The sequence below is a fragment of the Aulonocara stuartgranti genome (assembly GCF_965226115.1).
Source record: "Aulonocara stuartgranti genome assembly, chromosome: 15".
Lineage (NCBI taxonomy): Eukaryota > Metazoa > Chordata > Actinopteri > Cichliformes > Cichlidae > Aulonocara > Aulonocara stuartgranti.
In genome coordinates, this window is record NC_138951.1 from 8,617,547 (window position 1) to 8,640,255 (window position 22,709).

Below are 22,709 nucleotides of genomic sequence, written 5' to 3' on the forward strand. Positions count from 1 at the left end.
AAAGTTTGCGGCTGAAGAGTGTTTTCTTGATTCTTTTTTTCTTCCCTACATCAGTGAAGAAGTAAAAAGTTCCAGCGCACTAACTGACATGGCCAAATGTCCCCCCACCCACACAAAAAAAGTTAAGGCTTGTTTTAGTGTCTGTGGTGACCTGTTTAACGGCGAAGACTAAACCCCGTGCTTTGACCTAACATGACCCCGCCGTGACCTTTCAACTCTTTAAGGGTTGAAAATGAGGCTTGAGCGTGAGCTGGAGTGGGGTCACGGGTGAACAAGGGAAAATTAATATCTGTCACTTAGATGCCAGTTAGTACTTCTGTCACAGTGGCGGCTACAGCTACTGACACCACATCCTGATTTATTTCTTTTTAAACATTTAACATTTGAAAATGAGAACATTTGTAAGTCACATTTGATGTGATGTAATTTCCCGTTGAGGTAACTGATGATGCGATTTGGGTTTTTAATGCCTACTTGGCAGAATTTTCTCTGTATTTGGTGTTGTTCAAAATGTGATGATTCTAGTATATGAAAAAAAGATCTGTGTTCAGCTGCTCACGTATTAACATGGTCGGTAGTGGCACATGTTGGAATTGACAGATTTTTAAGCGGGATGCCCTTCCCAAACGCAAGCCCGAAAGGATTTGTGTCTCCCCCCAGGATCGAACTGGCAAACCTTAATTTGTTAGTTAAATGTGTTAGCCACTTCGGTGTTAATACTAATATAATCTGTCCTGTTTACAAACTGATTTATGAGGTTTGTTTATGACACACTAAATGCGTTTTCTCATGAACTGTATGTGTGTGTGTGTGTGTGTGTTTAATAACATTTCCTTTCCTCTGTTGTCTCGGCAGGTAAAGAAATCACACACTGAATCTCATGTTCCAGACCCTTCAGACGTCAGGTACGCTCATGTGTCTGTTTGCATAATGTGAGATACAGAATGTGCTTTTTCAGAACTCTGTGTGTGTGTGTGTGTGTGTGTGTGTGTGTGTGTCCGTCCTAGTTCATTAGTCATGGTGCAGAGAGGTGAGGTTTCACTGCAGTTGCAAGCAGTGATGAGGTCATCAACACTTCCCCAAGACCTCTGTGTCCTAAAACTGCACACCTACACACACACACACACACACACACACACACACACACAAAGAGGAAAAGATGTACTGATTTGATCAAACAGACAATAAAAAGGGAATGTGCTTTACACACAGTCAGTACATCAATTAGTCAAATTAGGAAATCAACTACATGCACTAAAATGCTACACCTTTGAATCTTTGAATTCAGGAAAATCAAGCACCCTTAGTGCAGTCTGTCTGTCTCTGTACTACGATGCCCCCTCCAGTTTGTGGAATTCCTCCCCTCTTGGGAATTCTACGATCAGCTGAAAGCTTTAGGCATTAACATCAGCACAAAAACTGTGCGCTGGGAGCTTCATCGAGAGTCAAAAAATTTTACAGTGTCAAAAGACTGCTGTAGCATGCTGTGTCTAGTTAGCTGTTGATAGCCTGAAGTGCTGGCAAATGTAGACAGTTTTGTTTTTGTTTTTTTAATTATCCACTTTAACTACTTATCCTAGTCTGAAATAGCTTAAATTGCAGAAACAGAGTAGCTGCAACCTGACAATTTGGAGATTTGACTTACTGCATGCCAGGATCCTGTAGCTTTGCCATTCTTCTCTTACTACCTGTTTTCCCCTTTTGTCCCCCTTTGGTAGCTTATTGATGAAGCAGTTTATACTTCTTAACAGCTGCATTGCAGCTCCTAACTATTTTTCTTTTTCTTCTTCTTCTTTTTTTTGCCTTCAGAAGGAATTGACAAGAAGGCACTTTCTTGCATAAAAAAATCCTCTGAAATGGGCTTCTGTTTATATACTGCAACTTATTCAGTTAAGAGGGGGGAAAGGAGTGGATAAATCAAAAACAACCAGCTACAGGCCTAAATCTGCTAATTTAACAAAACGCGCCGTGCATCTCGGTAATATAGAGCATATTTTTTCAATGACCGAGCCATGATGTGAAAACCAGAGAAGAGTTTATGAAACACCACAACTCTTGCCATCGCCTCCCGAGAGGAGTGAAACAGAGGGAAAAGAGGAAAAAACAAGAAGGGGAGACAGAATCATTTCCTGCTGTTGAAAGACAAAAGAAAAGGATGGATGAAGGGGTTTAAGCACATGATGGAGAGAAAAAAAAATGCGGGTTGGGGGTGGGAAACGAAGTGGTGGCGGCAACATAATCTGTGAAAGTTCTTAACTTTTCCCTTGTGTAGCAGATACACTTAAGGCCTTTGTTTGAAGGTAGGACTTGGCTCGTTTATTTTGTCCGCCGTAAACTGTCGTTGACGTCCATGCAATGAACGGGAGAACAAAATGAGTGTTTAGCCGTAAATAAGGAAACAAAAAGAAGAGTTGACCGAAATGGAGAGAGCTGATTTAGAGTGTTTATCTTTCACGCATTCTCCATTTTGCACCGTTTAGCAGGGTCTTTCTCGTTTGCTGAAAGCTATATGTTTATACCCGTCAGTCCGACTGTGGGTTGCAGTCATGTGTGGAGATACTATCTGCCCATCGCATTGAGATGGCCTTCTGCCAGACCGCCACACAGATGCACACGCTCTCTTTTCGTACACACACACACGTGCGCGCATAAACACACACTGAGCAGCAGCGGCCCGCATTTGTTTTATTCTTCTTCCATCTCTGTCATTTCTGGCTTTGATGTCTCACACAAGAGCACAAGTGTGACCAACCTGCGGGCTGCATGAGTCAGTGCTCAGAAATATGCACACACACACATTCGTAAGAAGTATTGTCCACACACAGACCGATTCAACATGAAACTATAGTCTTGGTCCGAATGTACTGAAATCTGGGTTTGTGGTAACAGTGGTGAAAAGTCTGAATAAAGTATTTAATATACATTTGCTTGAAATCTAGAACTATAAAAATGTATTAATAGGATTTTTACCTCTTAGTTAGGGGTTATAGAGCCTATAGAGAGAGCAGTTGTTGCCACAATAAACTGTAATACACAAAAGGCAGACTTTTATTCCACTATGTGCATCTGCACTCTGTTCATGTCTTACTTACTTCCACTTCCAGTCATCCGCGCACACACGCAGACACACTCTCACTTTACCATTACCACCTTGTGTGCTGGTTCGTCCCAGTCATGCATGTGGAACACATTGTAAAACTAAAGCACGCTGGCAGGCTGTGGGTTTGTATTGGAGCCCAGAATTTATATACACACACACACACACACACACACACACACACACACACACACACACACACACACACACACACATACCGCCACACCATAAAAGAGCCAGCAGGCCCACATACAAGGTGTAGCCCCTCTGAACACATGCTCATGTAAGCTAACTGGTGCTGAGAAGTATGAAGTTTATGACTGTGAGGATCTACAGTACAGTGGGATCTTAACATAATGTATGGTCGATGTAAATTCCCACCTGTGAGAACATATTGGCATTGATCTGCTATTCATTAAATAGCACATACAGCACATAACAGTAGAAGAGAGTTTACCTCTTTTTCCTTGCCATCTTCTCTCCCCAAATAGGTCTATGGAAATGCAGGACCTAGCCAGTCCTCATAACCGAGTGGGAGGTGGAGATTCGACAGGCTCCAAGCTGGACAAGAACAACCTTGGCAGCCCGTCTATCACCACCAATGGAACAGGAGGTGAGAAGATGGGATTTTTAGGAGGTTTTCTTAGGGGCTCCAGTATTTTGTACTCAGCTGTGTATCTGAAACTCAAAGAAAAAAATGTGTTCGACTGCTTAATAAATCTGCACACATTCCCAGAGGAAGTCAATATGATGGCAAATGCATAGATTTAGTTGTTTTCTGAGAAAAAGTGGGCTTATGGGTTCATGGCAACCCCAATGCTACTCCACCATCCCCACATTACTTTCAAGTAGCTGATCAGCTCCCTCCCACTCTAAGATGCCAGTTTAAGTAAAGCACAAAAAAAGAACTAAGAATTTTAAAAATTAAGTTTTATTTTTCCAAAATAAAGGTTGACGTTAAATTATATGAATCTTTCTTTGTTTGCAATCTTCTTCCATGAAAAAGGACATTCGATATGCTGCTGAAATAGATCTTTGCATTATTGACTGCCCACTGTGTCACAAAACCACTGTCTGACTATGGCCAACTGTAGTCAAAGGCATGACCTAATATCCCTGTGTGGATGCTTTTCCCACATCGTCATATTAATGTTGGTCCAGAATGAGTGTTACAGCTGACCAATAATGTTGTGATGTCATAGCTTTGTAATGTTGGGGTGGGGGGGCTTTTGTTAGTATAAAATTCTCTTCTGGAACAAATGCTAAGCATTTCAAGCATTTTCTTAATTCATTTATACAATATGATAAATATTGTTTGGGTTACATTTAGATTTAAATTTAGGTTACCAATGTTGCTTTGCTACAAGTGATAGTTTCTTTATAGCATTAGCTAACCTCTTGGCTAATGCTAACTGATTGCTCAGACAACATCATCCGTCAGATGCAATGTTTATCCAGGAACAACACCAACATGGGGTATGTCAGATACATAAATATCAAATATACTATATAAGAAATAAATAAATAAAACCTATATGTTTCCCTTTTGAACTAAACAAACAAGATTTGTTCATTTTTAAGCTTAAAAAGGTGCTGGTAAGCCAGATTGGTTACATTTGGACAGGAAAAAGCCAACAGTTTCATGTGTTTCAAGGCTAACTAATCTGACCCTCTTAGTCCTTTCTAACTCTAAGCTAGAAAACAAATTTGCCAGTATGTACGTTTACTTGAAATGCTGCATAAAGGTCCATGATGTATTAAAGTTAAAGGGTGAATTATTTCTTTGAAGAAAGGAGAGAGCCATTGATGCAGGAACAGTGAATTTACTGATTTCTATTTTTTTTTTACGTTGTATAAAATGTAGTTGAAAGTCTAAACTCCTCCATTCAGAATACTCATTGTCTTTTATTCCTTTTTTTAATATAATCTTAATGCCAAAGGAGGTCCAATGCACATGTTGAAAGTCACTTAAGGCAAGAGCATTTGATGAGAAAAATGTAATGCAATGAAATTTATTGCAAAATCATCAGTCAGAAATCCTTTCAGCATGTAGAGATAAATACTTTTTGAGGAATTTATGGAGATGGAGGGACACACGCACATACAAATGCATGCATACACACTTCCAAGCTGGCATGAGTTCTTGAATAAACCACCGGAGAATGTGTGTAAACACACGGCGAAGCACTTCTGCACTCCTCCGCTAACGGCTTGGCAAAGTGTCTGTATGTGTGTGTTGGAGAGCAAGCTCAAAATCCCACTGGAAACTATTTCCTCTACAAGAGCATTAAAGCATCACTGCCCTCTTATATGTCAACACCAGTGAGCCCGCTCCTCTCTTTTTCTTCTTTTTCTTTACTCTGAGTCCGTATGCGTTTCTCCTTCTTTCTATTAATCTTTTTTTTCTCCTCTCACCCTTGATCTTCCCACTTTCTCATGCTCTGTCCTCTGGAACCATTTCTGTCAGGACAGTTTGATGATATAGCCCTGGACATGGTACTTTTGTTGAGGGCCATCGTTTGATCTATTGCTGATTTACCAGGCGGTGGAAACCACTTCTAATAATAATAATAATGTCATGGAAAAAGTGAGATGCTGTATTTTAGTCATTTTGATGTGTTAACATACTCGCAGTCACACATGCTCAGTGTGGGCTAACAGCACACCGAGACTGTATTAGAGCACATTAAATCATTTTTGATGAGCTCACAGTTAATGATTTAAGCAGACAGAGCTCGGGCTTCACAGAGAGCCAAAACAATCTACATACTCAACATTCCCCTCACCTGACATCAGCGAACGCTCAGGCCCAAAGGCCATCTCCATAGCAATTCATTTGTCTTCATTACAGCTTGTCCAGTGGATTGTATTGTTCCCTTAGGGGATTAATGAAGTTGTCCTGAACTCAATTGAGTTTTCAGATGGTTGCTAGTGATGGGCGTTTGAGAAAAGAAGCCCCTGAAACACATTATGTAGAATGATAAACTGATTAACAGGTGTCCTCTTCTTTTAAAAAGCGCAATCATGTGATGATAGATGAGCTGCTAATTAGAAGAATAGCTCGAGACTTTAGCAAGAACATATTTGTAGAGACAGAAATATCAGGAGATTAATCTAATAGCTGTTTGTTAAAGCAGATACAGTTGTCATGTATTATAATAAAATAGCTCTGTCTTAAAAGTCGCATATCCTTCTACTTTGACATATTAATGTTAGTCTCACATGTCCCCAGAATGTATATGTATTTATATTTCTCACTCTAACTCAAGCTATCTAAATGTGCCTTTTTGTGGATGAATCAGGGATTAAATGTGTTTAACCAAAATTCAGTTCAGTTTCATTAGCTACAACCAGTCCTGGCTACTACCAGACCTGTTGAATCAAGAACTTATTGAAACAGAATCTGTATGACAAAGTGAAATAGGCTTATAGACCTCAAAAAGTCCCAGATCATGCCACCATCTATAGAAATGTAAGACCTGTTTAGAATCGGTTAAAGTCACTGGTTGGAAACTGCCATTTCTAAGGCATTGGGACTGCATGGTGAGAGCTATTTTCCACAAATGGAGAAAAAGTGGAACCATGGTGAACCTTCTCCGGAGCGGTCAAGCTACCAAAATTACTCCAAGAGCACATCGACAATTCATTCAGGAGGTCACAAAAGAACTGAGAATAACATCTAAAGAACTAAAAGGCCATACGTTCCTTCAGTTATGGTCAGTGTTCATGATTCAACAATAACAAAGACTGGGCAAAAATGGCACCCTTTGGAGAGTTCCAAGGAGAAAACCGCTGATGACCAAAAAGAACACAAAGATTCACATTTGCCAAAAAACTTGATGATGCCCAAGACTTCTGGGAAAATATTCTCTGGACTGATGAGACAACACTTGAACTTTTGGGAAGATCTGAGTTCTGTTTTATCTGGCATAAAACTAACACAGTATTTCATAAAAATACAAAACCAATATTCAAACATGGTGGTGGTAGTGGGATGGTTTGTGGCTGCTTTGCTGTTTCAGGACCTGGACGACTTGCCATAACTGATGGAACCATAAATTCTGCTCTCTACCAGAAAATTCTGGAGAATGAGGAGAATGTCCGGCCATCAGTTCATGCCCTGATATTCAAGCAGGACAATAATTTGAAACACCAGCATTCCACCTCTGAATGGCTCAGAGAAAAAAGGTTTTGGAGTGGCCTAGTTATAGTCTGGATTTCTGATTGAGATTCTTTGGCATGACAGGACGATCATGCTTAAAAACCCTTTAATGTTGTTGAATTGAAACTATTCTGCAAAGAAGAGTGGGCCAAAATTCCTCCGAAGTGACATGAAGACTCACTACATGGGTTGCTGTGTGACTTTGTGTGACCAATTGAGGCAGCATCAGTTCTTTCTTCTGAAACATGCTCAGTTTCAGAAAGTTTTTTATTGGATCTTTGATATCATAAAGAAGGGATATCCTTAATATGGTCATCACAGCCTTCTGGTTATGGATGTGAGCACAGGAGCCCAATCCATCCGTTCTCTTCAGTTTATCCAATTCAGGGTTGCTGGTGGGCTGGAGCCTATCTCAGCTGTCTTAGGGTGAGAGGCAGGGTACACCCCGGACAGGTCATCAGTCTGTCGCGGGGGAAAGCACATAGAGACAGACAACCATTTGCACCACATTGACTCACCCAGCTATTTTTCTTTTCTCTTTTTCCCTAAGGGGCAGCCAATTACAAGAATGTTTGCATAAATGGGGTGACTTAAAGGGAAAATTATTCAGACAGAGAATGATTTGAAGGGCTTACCAAAATCCAGTGTGAGATACATAAGGGTTATTTTGACCTACACCCAAATGGATATATTACCTTTGATTTAAGACTCAAACTAGACTTAACAGGTGGGAAAATTACGTCTGGCTTTGTCCAAGGGTAACAAAATCCACCTACCAGCACCTCTAGAGTTCTGAAATCAGTTTGTTTTAATCTGTACAAAAAATCAGCAGGTTGGGGGTTATATATGCCTTTACTGACATCTTGTTTCTAAGCTTTTGGAGCGCTGGGAAGCAGCTGTTCTACCAGTTTTATAAGCTAACCATTTCCTTACTCTAGCTTCATATTTAGCATAGAGACAAAATTGTTACTGACCGTCTTAATAACTTGGCAAGAAAACATGAAAGCAAGACGATGGAGAAAAAAACACAAGTCTTTAAATATTCCCACAATATAACTATTTCGGGAATGTTTGTTTTTCTTTTATATTCAACGCAAATGTCTACGAAAAGATCAGTACCATGTGACCCCGTATACCTTTGACCTGCATCTGGTTTTCAGTGGGTCGTATCCTCATCACCTTCCCACCTTGCACCCCTATAGGTGAAAGCATGACCGTTCTTAACACGGCTGATTGGCTGTTGGGCTGCAGCAGCCCATCCCCTGCCACAGGCTCCAAGGAATATGGTACAGAGGTGCATGTGTGTGAATCCCAGAGCAAAGATTTTACAGCAATACAGCAAAAGCATAGCCGTTGAACTTTCTTTAGTTTTAGCTAGCCACGGTTGTTGACTTGTTGTTAGTTGTGTTTTTTTTATTTTGGGTTTTGTTTGTTGGTTCTTGCCAGAGTTGCTCTGACTGATTTTTGGTTTGCTGTGAATTTTTTCTCTGCTTTCTGAATCTTCATTGTTTTTCTGCATCCCAGTTTATTACTGTGTGTGAAGTTTCTTTCTCTCTTTTTTATTTTTTTATTTTTATAGTATATTTACAGGGTTCCTACCAAAGACCCTCTGAAAAGAGGGGAATTTGATAAATTTGCAGGGGGAGGGCAATAAATCGCAAACATTTGCTAAGGATCACTTTGCATTAATTCATTTTTGAATGTGTTACTTACATTTTATAGTTTTCAAAGTCATCCATATCTTAAAAATAGCATCAGAAAACAATGACGAAGTAAAAAGCTTCAAGCATAGTGGTTATAGAGAGCCATTTAAAGACTGTGAAATTAAATAGTGCTTGCAATCGGAACCCTGCACGCAGCATTAAGTTGACATGCTGGAATTGCATGGACGTTTTCTGCTCTTACCCACTAAGGTTTGTTTCTGTCTGTGTGTTGCGGGAAGTCTTTACTGCTTTACCCTAATACTGACCTTTTCCTTTTCCTTTAAGTGAAAACAGAGCCGTTGAACAACAGCGATACAGTTACTACGACAGGGGACACAGCCCTGGATACATATGCAGGCTCAGGTAAAGCACAGACCCTTGGATAAATATGCACACAATTCAGAAATATCACCAAAGTCCATACCTGTCAGTCAGAGTTTATTCATTAATCTAGCATTAAGAATCCAAAAGGAAGACTAGGAATTTGCAAAGCATCATGGGCAGGATAATGGCGTGTGGACTTGTGACAAAACCAGAAGAAGTGTATTTTGCATAGATTATAGTTAGTTTTTAACTTGCTTCCCCAAAACAGCTATTGCTAATTTTAAATTTGCAGGCTTGAGTTTAACCTTTTGACTGTCTTTATGTAGTAGTTGTATAAGTAGCTGTGATAGTGGTCAGAAAGCTGATCAATATATAATATACATTCTGTGATTCAGGTGAATACACTGCTTTTTAAAAACAGTGTAGGTTTGAAAAAATCAAATCCCTCTGCACTCGGAGTTGCTGTAAGACTGTAGATGGGGAAAAAAAGTACAGTGAGTTGACAACTGAATCAGCCATAGATAGACGCAGAAATATAAATGCCTTCTGGTCTCCGCTTGTCTGTTTTTGTTCAGACGCACAGAAGTCACACAATCACCATCATCCATTTGAGCTCACTGGTAGACCTGCTGAAAGCTTTAATCCAGTGAAATATTGCCTGTCCTTGGATTGCATCATCAAAGGCTGGCAGAGGGATAAGAGAGGGGCAGAGACATTTTACATTTGTCTTTTTTCTTTTTTTTTTTTGGACTCACACACGTCCCCCATTCTCTTTCACACTGTAACACACACACAAAGCCATTCTACAAAACAGAGAGAGGGGTTTAAACCCAGCAGGGTGTTTGTCAGTACTGAGCTCTGACATCTCAATGACCACAAACAGACATTGTGTTTTGCTATGAGGCCCACTGTAAGGGTTTCAGGGACTGCGGTGATCTCTAAAGGAAGAACTTGGCTCCCCTCCATTCAAAATGCTTCAAATTATGTTTACTGGAACGGCATCTCGGCTCAAATAAGCTGGAGGCCCCGAATTGTCCTGCTCAGGAGTGGTTTTGGTAAATGCTCAGAAAAACAGCAGATTTGAGTTGACACCATCCGTAACATGTTTTTGCCTTGTTGTTTTTGATTATTTTGCTGTTTTTAGTAATCACCAGCAGCGGCTACAGCCCTCGTTCAGCCCACCAGTACTCTCCCCCTCTCTACCCATCCAAGTAAGTCCAAGTTTTAAAACTGAACAGGCATCTTTGTTTACATTCTGTAAGGTTAGCTAAAGTTGAATTTTACTCAACGAAATAACTCCTAAATGCTATAATATACCAAGTGGCTAATTTACCTACTCCCACTGTCACTTTCCTCTCTCTTATAGGCCCTACCCTCACATCCTCTCCACGCCGGCAGCTCCTTCCATGCCGACGTACACCGGCCAACCTCAGTTCAGCAGCATGCAGCAATCAACCGTCTATACTGCTTATTCGCAGACAGGCCAGGCCTACGGATTGTCTACCTATGGTGTGAACCAACACACGCTGAATAAGCCACATAGTTCTACCCACACATCTCCATACAAAAACTGCAGAAAAATTATTTTTCGAAGATTTACAAACTAAACTGCAAGTGTTGTGTGAAAGAAGGAATCTTATTTATATGGTATTATTTTGTGGTAGGAGACATTGTTCAAACTCAAACCTAAGTTTTCCCATGCAACTGGGTTGATGTGTTTGTGCTGAGTGACTGGTTTGGATGCCCTTTAAAAACTAGAAGTAAACTCATTATGCTGTATTCTATTTGGGGAGAAATTAAATATTTTCACCCATTCAATCATTGCAACTGGGTACAGCCAAAGATTCGAATAAACTGAACTGAAAGTGAACTCGTAGCAGAATGAGGACAATATGCAGTTAGATCCATAAGTATGTAGGCGATGAAACAATCTCTTGTAACTTTTCCTGTTGTACACCACCGCACTGGATTTTAAAACAAGCAATCAAGATGTGATTGAAGAGCAGACTTCCAGCTTTAATTAAATTGAATTAACAAAAGTATTGTATTAACTGTTTAGAAATTACAGCCATTTTTAGAGGCTCAAAATTAATTGCACAGTTGACTGTTGAGCAGTTTCGTGTCCCAGTAAGGCCTATTCATTTGTTATTCAATGAAAAATTAAGCAGATGAAAATGTGGAGTTGATTCAAAGTGTTTTTATATTACATTTTGGTTATTCTTCATTAAAACTGTCAAAATGAGGTCTAAAGAGATGTTGATGTAAGTGAGGGAAGCCCAAATAAAGCTATCAGAGAGACAGTGGCCAAATCACTGGTAGATTCTTAAAAATCTACGGCGTTACTGCCCATCTCAGCAACACCAAAAGTCTTGAAAGAACACAGAGGCTAACTAAAGTGGATGAGGACAGAACTCTTTCCGTGGTTAAGAAAAACAACTTCAGAACATTTAAACACGTCGGGAACACTTTCACAGAGATAGGTGTTTCATTGTCAAGGCCTACAATCAAGCAACACCTTCATGAATGGAAATGCAGACCAGCAAAGTGCAGACCGCTGGTTACACTCAAGAACAAGAAGGCCAGAGTGGACTTTGCCAGAAAACATCTAAAAGAGTCTGCACAGTTCTGACAAAAATTTTTGGACACATGGAACTGAGATTAATGTGTATGGGTGCCAGTGGAGCTGGGTCACTAGTGTTTATTGATGATGTGACTGCTGATAGAAGTAGCAGGATGAATTGTGAAGTATTATGGGCTTTACTCTCTGCTCAGATTCAGCTGCAAAACTGATTGGACAGCACTTCACAGTGCAAACGTTAATGACCCAAAACGAACTGCAAAAGCAACCTAGAGTTTCTGAAAGCAAGAAAAATAGACTCTTTCTGATGGGATATGCTTTTCAGTCACCTGATCACAGCCAATCAGAGCATGCTTTGCAGTTACTGATGACAAAACTGAATGCACCGAGAACCTCAAACAAGCAGCAACTGAAGGTGGTGGAAGTAAAGGCCTGGCAGAGCATCTCAAGCATGGAAGGAGCATATAGTGATGCCCATAGTATCTTGACTTCAGTCAGTCATTAACTGCAAAGGATTATTGTTATAAAAATAATCCTTATAATTGAAATTACGTTAGTTTGTTCAGTTTATTTCGAGTCTCTAAAACTGGGGACAATGTATATGTAAATAGTTAATGCAATACTTTTCAAATTCAAATTTTATTTGTCACACACACAACCATACACAGTACGACACGTGGTGAAATGCTTATTGCTGTGCAATGCCCGACCATTAAATGATTTACATATTTACAGATTACTACAAAATTTGCAGATTTTAACTTAGAAATTTACAGTTAAAATGTGCAAATAACAGTTTACGTAAGAAATTATGAATAAAAAGAAATGAGAGGAGTCCATTGTTGGGATGGGAGAGGTCCATCATAATCTTCCTGGCTTTAGTCTTGCACTGCTTGGTGTAGATGGACAGCAGGTCAGGAAGCTCTGATTGAATGATGAGTTCAGCCGAGCGCAGAGCGCACCACTCTTTGCAGATCTTGTCTGTCCTGCTTGGTGCCGTTCCCAAACCAGGTGCAGATGTTTCCCGTCAGGACGCTCTTGATGGTGCAGGAGCAGAAGTTCTTAAGCACCCTCAGTAGCAGGTGGAAGTCTCCAAGTCTTCTGAGGAAGAAGAGACTTTTGTTAAACTCTGCAAATTAAAGCTGAAACATTTAATATCATTTTTTTTTTTCAATTGCCATAGACCTCGGTGTAATGCTTCCCGGCATAAAAACAGAAAGCGGCCTAGCCCAGAGTCAGTCTCCTCTGCAGACAGGCCTCAGCTACAGCCCCGGCTTTACCACACCTCAGCCTGGACAGACTGCCTACTCCCCCTATCCAATGCCAGGTCTGTTTATAACACAGCCTTTTATTTAACTTAAACATTTTTGGTTTTTAAGTTCTTGCTAAAGGGGGGTTAATTTCTGAACAGGTTCCAGTTTCACTCCTTCCTCAGGCCTCTACACCACCAACAACTCAGTGTCCAACCCCGCCAACTACACTGCCACACAGCAGGTACGACCGCATGCATTTGTGAACACAGGTTGGTCTATCATACGAAGCTAATGTGTTAGCTCTTTGTTGTCATTTAATGTGATTATCTTATAATGCTGTCTCCAAAGCAGAAAGACAGAAAGAAAGGGAAAAAAGGATCCGAATTTCATATTAGTTGCATTAGGATTTCAGACCAGAAATGGTTTTCCAGGCATGCTCCCACGCAGTTTTCATCATCACAATGCAACCTTGCAACAGGGAAAATTCTGGGAGAGAAACAGACAATTAGTCTTTGTGAAAGAGTGTTATGGTCTGAATATTTCTCTATGTCCATATGATGAATTGCATTGTGGTAGTAAAAATGCTTAAAGGGGGATTTTAATGTCTCACTATGATAGATGTGGCTGTTTACAGGAAGAAAGTCAAGGTTTGGCCCATGTGGGTGGATTAAGGGGGAATATAGTGTGTGCGTATGTGTGTGTACTTGTATTACTCATGTTGTGGGGACATAAATCTTTTTAAACAGTCACACTGTGGGGACCTGCCTCTCTTTTGGGGACAAAGAAGCAAGATCCAGTTGCATGAATTGCAACATTTAAGTTGGTTTAAGGTTAGGGTTAATCTTGTTGGGTAAGCAAAGTAAAGTCGAAGTCATGGTTAGTCTCCGGGAAACAAATGCAAGTCAAAGTAAAAATCTCTATGTAGAAACAAGCTTACTTTCTATGACTCTGTTGCGTTTACATTTTTCCTTTACCCCTTTTGATACTTCAGAGTGTGCGCACAAGTGTTGCACTGTATGACTACACACCAACTGTGCCTTCTTATTGTGTGTGGCTTTGTTTAAGGACTTCTGGAGATGGATGTAGTGACAGGTTTAGAGAGCTGACTCATAAAAAACGTCCATCTCCACTGGGTCTGTAAAAAGCAGCAGCACGAGGTTTTAATTGTTTCAGAGATATAAAATACAGAAAGGCAGGGACAAATGATTAGAGACATGAGAGGGAACACTTGTAAAATCTATCCTCAGAAGTCAGACTGGTCCTTTCAGGAAAACTTCTCCGTCTCCCTGTTTCTTTTTGTTTGCTTGGTATGTCTTTGCGTGCTCATAATTCTTGTTATTTTCCGCAGGATTATCCCTCATATACGACATTTGGCCAAAACCAGTATGCTCAGTATTATTCCACCTCCCCTTACGGGACGTACATGACCTCCAACAACGTGGATGGCACCGGTTCCACAGCAGCCTACCAGCTGCAAGATCCCACCCCCGCCATAACCGGACAGGCTGCTGAACTTCACCCAGGTTTGTGTTAACATGGGCATAGTTTAGAAAGAAGCAGTCGAATTACCAACACCACACCCCGGCTCTAACTTCATAAATATGCAAACAAATGTCAAAAGAATTTTTCACCACTTCTGATTGCGGTTTCATAATCTTGTTTCCACAGTTTTAAGTTAACCGAGTTCAAAGCCCTCTTTCTACGATGATGAAGCACAGGAAGTAACTTTAGACTGTAGCCATAGTTACCTGGCATTGCGCTGGCTAATTGGAGAATCGACATGTGTTTACATTAGCGTCCGAGACTTTGATTAGAGACAAGTCACGTTAAATATTGCACTTTGGTGGGCAAGCCGGAGGAGAAAGTGGGAAGCAAGAAGGACTTAAACTGCACACTTGTGCTCAGGAATATGGATTCGTGTTCGGCTTTTCGTTTTTTCCATATTATTATTTGGTTTATTTTGGCTGTAATTCAGGAAGCCTGATTAAAGGAGCTTATCATTCTTCCTGTCACTAGCTCTTTTTCTTCCGCTGGCTTTCTCACTTTTTCTCTTTCGCTCTTTGTCCAGGAGTGTCTTTTTTTATTTTATCACCAACTTTTTCTTGTGTGTGAGTATCTTTATCCACCCCCCCCCCCCCACCCCCCCTTTCACTCTCTCCACCCCCCCTCCCTTTTTCTCCCTGATTGAGACATAATAATATGCGAGCCGAAGCTCAGAGTCTGGTTCTAGTTACCGCGCAGCAGTGGGAGCATATGGCGTTAGGAAAGTGTGCGTGTGTGTGTGTTTGAGCCTTTGGGAGCATTCCCATGTATTCTCCTCAAGAAAATTGTATGTACTGTATCTTAGCAAGAAGCATCACATTACCTAACCTAACTAATTTATTGCACACTTCAATCTTCCCACTCCCCTGTTAAATCTTTGCATGTGCACGCTGTCATGAATCAGTCAGAATACCGGTGGTACTTTTGTTTAGGTTTCTTGGTAGCCTTTAAGTTGATCCGTCATGCCAATTACCTTGAATTATTAAACCTGACAACATGGCTTATTACTGTACAGGGTTTGAATTATTGCTTCTCCTGAAGTGGCTACAACTCCAGAGCACCTGTGGGATCACCTCAAACCACATCATTAGTGCTGCTTTTAATGGAGTGACTTTAGTTTGTGATTGCTTGTGCAGTTTAAGACAGATATTTGATCACATGTAAATTTAAAATGTTTCAAAAGCCCTGTGTGTGTTTATATACACTCTCAGGGGACTTTGATACAGTGCAGAGCCCTTCCACACCCATCAAAGAGCTGGATGACAGAGCCTGCCGGAGTGGGGGGTCTAAGTCTCGGGGCAGGGGCCGCAAGAACAACCCCTCCCCTCCTCCTGATAGTGACCTGGAGGTAAGAGACTAGAAAACATACACTGAGAGCACCGAGATTACTGAATGAATGCTCCCTTCAATTCTCCATGGACACATGGTATTTTCTTTGATCTTTGTCCATTTTCTTTACTTTAGTCTCCAAATTCAATCAAGCAGAAGCTATTAGAGTCATTGTCATTGTCAATACAGGCCTGAATGTATATATTGGCCCTTATTTGCTAATATGCATATATGTAAAACAAAACAAAAAAGTGTAGATGCTATATTAACAGCAGATTTATAAAATCTGTACACCGGACTATTTTATTTGTACTACTGCGCATTATATTAGTAAATCAAACTGTGAAACAGCAGGGTTGTGCAATCTGCATCCTGCTCCGTCCCAGTTTCTCTATATAAGGAAGCATTTACCGTTAGATGGAATTAGATTAGATGGCAGGGGGAAAAAAGAAAGAAGTGGTGACAGCGTTGTGAGAGTTGAGCTTGCATCTCTAAAGCAAGAAAGCAGGAGACAGACTGAAGAAACTGAAACAATCGCGTCCAAAGACGGGGACAGAAAAGGCGCCCTCTTCATAAAGCGAGGCTCCGGCTGAAATAACAGAGGTTTAGAATATTGTTTCTCCTGAGAACGCTCACTGTGGCTCAGGTTTGGACATCAAAGCTGATGTGAAAAAAAGGCTAACAGAATATAAGAAAAAGAAGAAAACAGATGGACGACAAGGAGAACATGATCTGTCAGCCTGTGATGAGAAACTCATTAAAAATAAATAAAAAGCACCAGTGGGATAGTGCCAAGATATTAGACTGTAGGTGATGACATCCAGCAATAATAGAAGTCATTTTTAATGGAAGACCAGATATTTTAAGATAAGAGAAAAGGAATGCTGGGATATGTTTAAGTAAACACTTTAAAGTCTGCATCTTTATATCTCCTACTTTGTTTTCTTTACATACAATTTAATTTTAGGTTAAATCCGACTGTAATTCTGAGCATTTTATTGATTTATGGTGTTTTTGAAAGCAGTAAATAATAACCAATAGGCAATAATAGTAGTATAATAATCATGCTATCATCTTACTATAATGATGTAGCCTATGTTTGTCTGTTTCCTAACTCCACCTAGACAATCATAATATTTTCATGTACAGATTCACTTCTACATTTGTTCATGAAGTGTAAGTAAATTCAGGAATGAAAATGTTGATAAATCAGAACATTTGTACTTAATAAATAAATGTACTTATTAAATAAGGGCCATTTGTAAAATCAGAAGAATAGACTCAAATTTCTTGCATTGTGTCTTTTTTGTTGTGATGTGCAGAGGGTGTTTGTTTGGGATCTGGATGAGACGATTATTGTCTTCCATTCTCTGCTCACAGGCTCCTATGCACAAAAATATGGCAAGGTAAGACTGTTTTACTGTGTTTACTTGCTACGTTAAGTTTACTGTTCGTAAAGCTTCTATATGTATCTACGCTTGACTGCCCATTGGATTCACGAGCAATGAACCTTCACATCGTGCCAGATTTAAAGCTTAAGCATCAGTTTGACTACTAACACAACTCATAATAGATCATCCATAATAACTGAGCCATCGAGAGGAGGGCCTAATCTTGAACTTTACAAAAGGTGGGCATGAAAATAAAGCCAGTGTTGTTTCTTGAACCTTCAACTCCCCAAGTGAGTCTATTCATGTGGATACTCATTTAAAAAATCTGGTACAGAAAGAAAACGAAAATTGTTACAGTACAACAGGAGGTAAACTCACCCAGTTAAGTGATGACACCTAATGTTACGCATTATTAGAGGTGTGGCGTGTTGGTGCTGACACCAGCAGCTGCACCCAGCAGCTGTCTGCTAAGCTGCACCTCAGCTATGTAACGCAGCCCTAAGTACACCAAATGATTCGATAGTTTGTGCAGCTAGCTTTAGCAGCAATAACTTGTTAAATTGTTTGATGTCCACAGCACTTAAGTGGCGTTTAGATCTGGACTTTGATTGCCTTGTTTGTTTGTTTGTTTTTTCTTTTTCCTTTTTCTGTCATTCTGTTGTCGATTTGCTGCTGTGCTTGAGGTCATTGTCCTTTTTGTGACCCAATTTGGGCCAGCTTTAGCTGCTAGACACATGGCCTCAAATTTTACTCCAGAACACTTTAGTATACAGAGCGGTTCATGGTCAACTCGATGATTGCAAGGTGCCGAGGTCCTGTAGCTGCAAAACAAACCCAAATCATCACCTTGTGTAACCGCTGTGGCAGACAGTTGGTATGAGGCATTTGTGCTGATATTCTGTGTTTGATTTTCTCTAAACATCACACATTATGGCCACACATCTCCACTTTGGTCTCGTCTGTTCAAAGGACATTGTTCTAAAAGTTCCTGTGGTTTGTTCAGAAGCAACTTTACATCCCTAAATTCTGCCTCCATGTTCACCCTGCCCGGGAGCCTTTCTTCTGGTAACACTTCCAAGCTAGCAATTCTTGTTCAGTATTTTTTCTAATTGCATTGTCATGAGCATTTAGTATGCTACCACAGACCTGTAAAGTCTAAGATGTAGCTCTTGGGGTTTTGGCTATTTGTCTGAACATTTCACGGTATAACTTTAAGGTGAATTTGCTGGGGAGATTTGGGCACACCTGAATGATCTGCACTATTAAACAGCTAAAATTCCTGCTGTTATAAGGGCGCTCACACTTGCTGCATAGTTAATCAAGGGTATACTTACTCTCTTGAAGAAAATATATGGTGGTGGTTTACTGTTCAGGCTACTGTGCCCTGTGGTGTAGTGAGGTGTGGAGCTTTTTTTTGGTGGTACATGGCCACATTCTGAAAACACATCCCACCTCTTCTTATTTACAGGTGGAAAATAACGTTAAATGCTAGGTTAAATTTTAGCTTTGAAAGTTAATGTTTTCTTGAAAAGATACAATCAACATAGATTAAAATTGGTAAGTTACCATAAATTGGTAAATTATATAATGTAGTGAGGATCTATCAGTGAAGCAGATTTTTAGGGACCAATACTCCACCTTCATACACCATCTCTGAAACCAGAGTTTCCATCCTTACTTTGATTTTCACAATGAGCACGCAAAGTGAATAAGCTTCATTTGTCTCTGTAGATTTTTCAAAATGACATCAGCCACTTCAGGAATGTTACGGTCAATTTGGGATGATAATCTAATGAATTATAAAACAAGTCTTTAAATTGCCAATGCTTTCTTTAATTGAATGATAATTTAATGTGCTAATTTCTTACTTGGGCTGATGTTTATTCCGCTTTTCTCTGTGAACTTATTTGGTGGTCTCTCCTTCTCCCATAACAGCATCCCTATTTATAGTTCCCTTTATTTTAATAAAAAATGTTCTTGGAACTGATCTGTGGTCGTCCCGCGTAGCCAAGGCTGCAGATTTTTATTGGGTGATGTCGTTTCCTGTGGGCACCTGCGTGGCCACCAGCCCGCCTGTACGGACTTTGCATCATAAATCCGTTCTGATATTGCTGTTTGGCAGTCGAACAAAAGCTGGCACAGCGTACGCACAATTTGGAGCCCGACTTGCATTGAGCCATAGGAGCCCAGGCTTTTTACAAATAGGGTTTGCAGGCATTGATGTGCTTCCTAGTTGTTCTGCATTTGTGGACTTTAAGGTTTGGCAATTGGGATTTAATGGGCATAAGACAGGCCCTGGTGAGTTGTAAAATGCCATGTTTAGAGCGAGGGCACACGTGGTCTTGATGGATAATTCAGCCTCTTTGTGTTGTATTTTCTGTAGAGAAGCACTGAATTGAATGGTAATATCAAGAAGTGAGGTTTTGCATTTGTCTTGACTTGCAAACTAGTGAATTAGATGTTTCCAAGAACTCAAATCGGGGTTTAATGTACCCTCTCATAGCACGCCACGTCAGATTACCCGCATGGCTCATGACAACTGGCAAATCATCGGCATTAAAAAAAAAAGGATATGCCTCCTAATATTTGCCTGAAAATATTTGCGAGAGAATTTTTTTCACCTCGTTTTCTGCCGCTGCCCTTGAGAAATATAGCAGCAGCTGTGTCTGTTCACACCTCACCCAAAATAGTGTTTACACTATTAACATAGAAACCACAAGACCTAAGTGCCCCTCTCATGGAGCTTTGAGGATACAGCTGCTCCAAATGATGTTTTGCCTTTTTGTCAATACAAGCATAGACGTCTTTATCGCACAAGCCAATCTCACTCTCTGTTTCTTACTATACTTAGTATGCTGCTCACATCATGAGGAAGTGTTGAGTTTCCAGAGCTTAAGTGATACCAGCGAAGGTGAAGAGTGCATCTGGATTTTTGTGCAGTAATATTATAATAGTTATTTAGCAATAACAAGTAGGAGTTATTGACTTTTGTATGTGCGTAGAATATAGCCAGTGATGAGTCATAGTGGAGATTTAACAGATGCTCTTCAATCTCTGTCGTTCACTGTGTGTCAGAGATAACAAATTTCAGTAACATGTGTTGTTATGGTACAGAACTCATAAGTATATGTGGTGACAGTTTTGATTAAATGAAAAAGACTTTAGGCGATCGTCCTCAGTCTTCCTCACCGTTAGCAAATTTCTGATTTAAGATGCACATCCTTTTGCACTTTCTGACATTCATGAATGCCGCCAGTTTCTCTCGCTTTCCGTGCCTGAGCACCTCGCCTGCTCACTTTCGCTCTCCTTCCTGTTAGTTTCTTTCTATTCTGGTCGTCTGACAGCGTCAGCGAATCGTGCGGCAAGCTGTCGACCCTTGCTGACCTATCACAGATGATAGTTTTTGCAGCTGAGCGCTAGCCTGGCAGTGCAGGCCGCGTTCTCCAGAACGCCCGCACACACACACACACACACACACACACATAGACACACACAAACCATTCACACACCACATACACTCCAGGCATCTCCCTTTGAGGGCACCTACAATTTGCAACACACACACATGGAGGGACACAATCTTGCTCTCTCCCCCCCTCAAAACGTAAGGAATGCTGATGGGACAGAACAAGTGCAACCTGTCTGTCAGCGTCTGCAGTGATGAGCGGAACGTACCAAGTATACAAATAGGGGTTTGTTGAGGGTGGGGGGTCTAAAATGGTTTTTGAGGTGGAAGTAAGTATTAACTCTGGAAATTTGTTGTCATGTTGTTGTCATGATGATGTTATCTTCCTCTTCTCTTAGGACCCTCCCATGGCGGTAACACTGGGTCTGAGGATGGAAGAGATGATCTTCAACTTGGCTGACACACACTTATTTTTTAATGACCTGGAGGTGAGTCACAGCTGTTAACATTGTCAACAGTTTTTGCTCCGTCTTTAGCTTTTGCACAAAGCGTAATGTTGAGAATGTCATTGTTCCACTGATTTGATATACACACCTTATCATACACCAGCTTGGACTGAGCAAACGGTAGGGCACACCACTGTCAAAATTCGTGCTCACAGTCACATCTAAAGCCAATTTCCAATCAACAGTTATCTTAACTTTTGACTTTTAAGTTAATACATCGTCTTCTCGTTTATCTGTATTTGTTTCTCTATTGTTTTCTCTTGTTCTTAACTAATTGTGAAGCACTTTGGTCAACTCTGTTGCTTTTAAATGTGCTATAGGAATAAAATCTGAATAGAACTGAATTGAATTAACATAATGACTTTGGGCTGTGGGAGGAAGCCTGAGGTCCAAACCATTACCCAGTTAGATACAACTGCTGCCCTCTAGTGGTGAAAATGAAGTTAACATACTGTAAATGTCACAACATGTCTATATTCTATCTTCGGCACATTGTGCTTGCAATAATTGTTATTTTTATGTGTATCTGTATACAGGAATGTGATCAGGTGCATATTGATGACGTGTCATCAGATGACAATGGCCAGGACTTAAGGTGATTATTTAAAAATTAACTTTTGTGTAAAGTTGTAGTATTCATTCATTTCTGTAGATCATATATTCAGATAAACATTAACAACATTTGTCCAGTTTGTGTTTTAATATTAACTTGATGACTAAAATTTTAAAAGTATGTAGATGATACTTAACTGCATTCTTACAAATAAATGCTTGCCGTTGTGTTTGTGATACCAATACCAAAATACAAATAACCATCTTGTTTTTTTTTCTACCAGAGCAGATTTCCAAATAAAACATATTATTATTATTGACAGTACTTACAGTTTTGCAACTGATGGCTTCCATGCAGCTGCAACCAGCGCAAACCTGTGCCTGGCTACGGGCGTCCGCGGTGGAGTCGACTGGATGAGGAAACTGGCCTTCCGCTACCGACGAGTCAAAGAGTTGTATAGCACGTACAAAAACAATGTGGGGGGTAAGCCAATCAGAATAGACTCAGAACGGAGTTGAAAATGAGTTTTACTTTAGTTAAACTCTACAGGAGTTGAAATGTTCTAAAATTATATTCACACTCTGTCTGGGAAAGGGGGGAGCATTCAGTCCTGATCATCTATTAGATGTTAAAAAACTGTTTTGTTTTGGGGGGGGTTAACTTTGTATAGGACTATTTAAATATTAAAGTTAATTAATAACAGAATAGAAGAATAGAATAGTCCCTTGCTGTCACAGGGAACACTGTGCAATGAAATAGTGGAACAGTATAGACACAGATACAAATACAGCAAATACAGCTTATTTTTTAATGCTCAAATAAAATTGGAGTGCATTGTAGAGTGCTTATAGAGTAAAGAAGTTGG

The 22,709-nt window shown here is 40.2% G+C and overlaps 1 protein-coding gene across 4 annotated transcripts in view; it reads left to right on the forward strand.

Moving 5' to 3' along the window:
- eya4 (EYA transcriptional coactivator and phosphatase 4) overlaps nucleotides 1-22,709 on the forward strand; it is a 50,396-nt gene that overhangs the window by 21,525 nt on the left and 6,162 nt on the right. For 2 of the 4 annotated variants that reach the window (XM_082504372.1, XM_082504375.1), the window contains 14 exons: nucleotides 856-905; nucleotides 3,589-3,710; nucleotides 8,462-8,545; nucleotides 9,248-9,325; nucleotides 10,431-10,497; nucleotides 10,653-10,795; nucleotides 13,048-13,191; nucleotides 13,276-13,358; nucleotides 14,466-14,640; nucleotides 15,871-16,007; nucleotides 17,311-17,394; nucleotides 21,184-21,273; nucleotides 21,828-21,886; nucleotides 22,167-22,327. In XM_082504372.1, coding sequence (XP_082360498.1) covers nucleotides 856-905; nucleotides 3,589-3,710; nucleotides 8,462-8,545; nucleotides 9,248-9,325; nucleotides 10,431-10,497; nucleotides 10,653-10,795; nucleotides 13,048-13,191; nucleotides 13,276-13,358; nucleotides 14,466-14,640; nucleotides 15,871-16,007; nucleotides 17,311-17,394; nucleotides 21,184-21,273; nucleotides 21,828-21,886; nucleotides 22,167-22,327 — 1,477 coding nt within the window. The remainder of the gene's footprint in view (nucleotides 1-855; nucleotides 906-3,588; nucleotides 3,711-8,461; nucleotides 8,546-9,247; nucleotides 9,326-10,430; nucleotides 10,498-10,652; nucleotides 10,796-13,047; nucleotides 13,192-13,275; nucleotides 13,359-14,465; nucleotides 14,641-15,870; nucleotides 16,008-17,310; nucleotides 17,395-21,183; nucleotides 21,274-21,827; nucleotides 21,887-22,166; nucleotides 22,328-22,709) is intronic. The other 2 variants (XM_082504374.1, XM_082504373.1) reach the window with 1 other exon arrangement.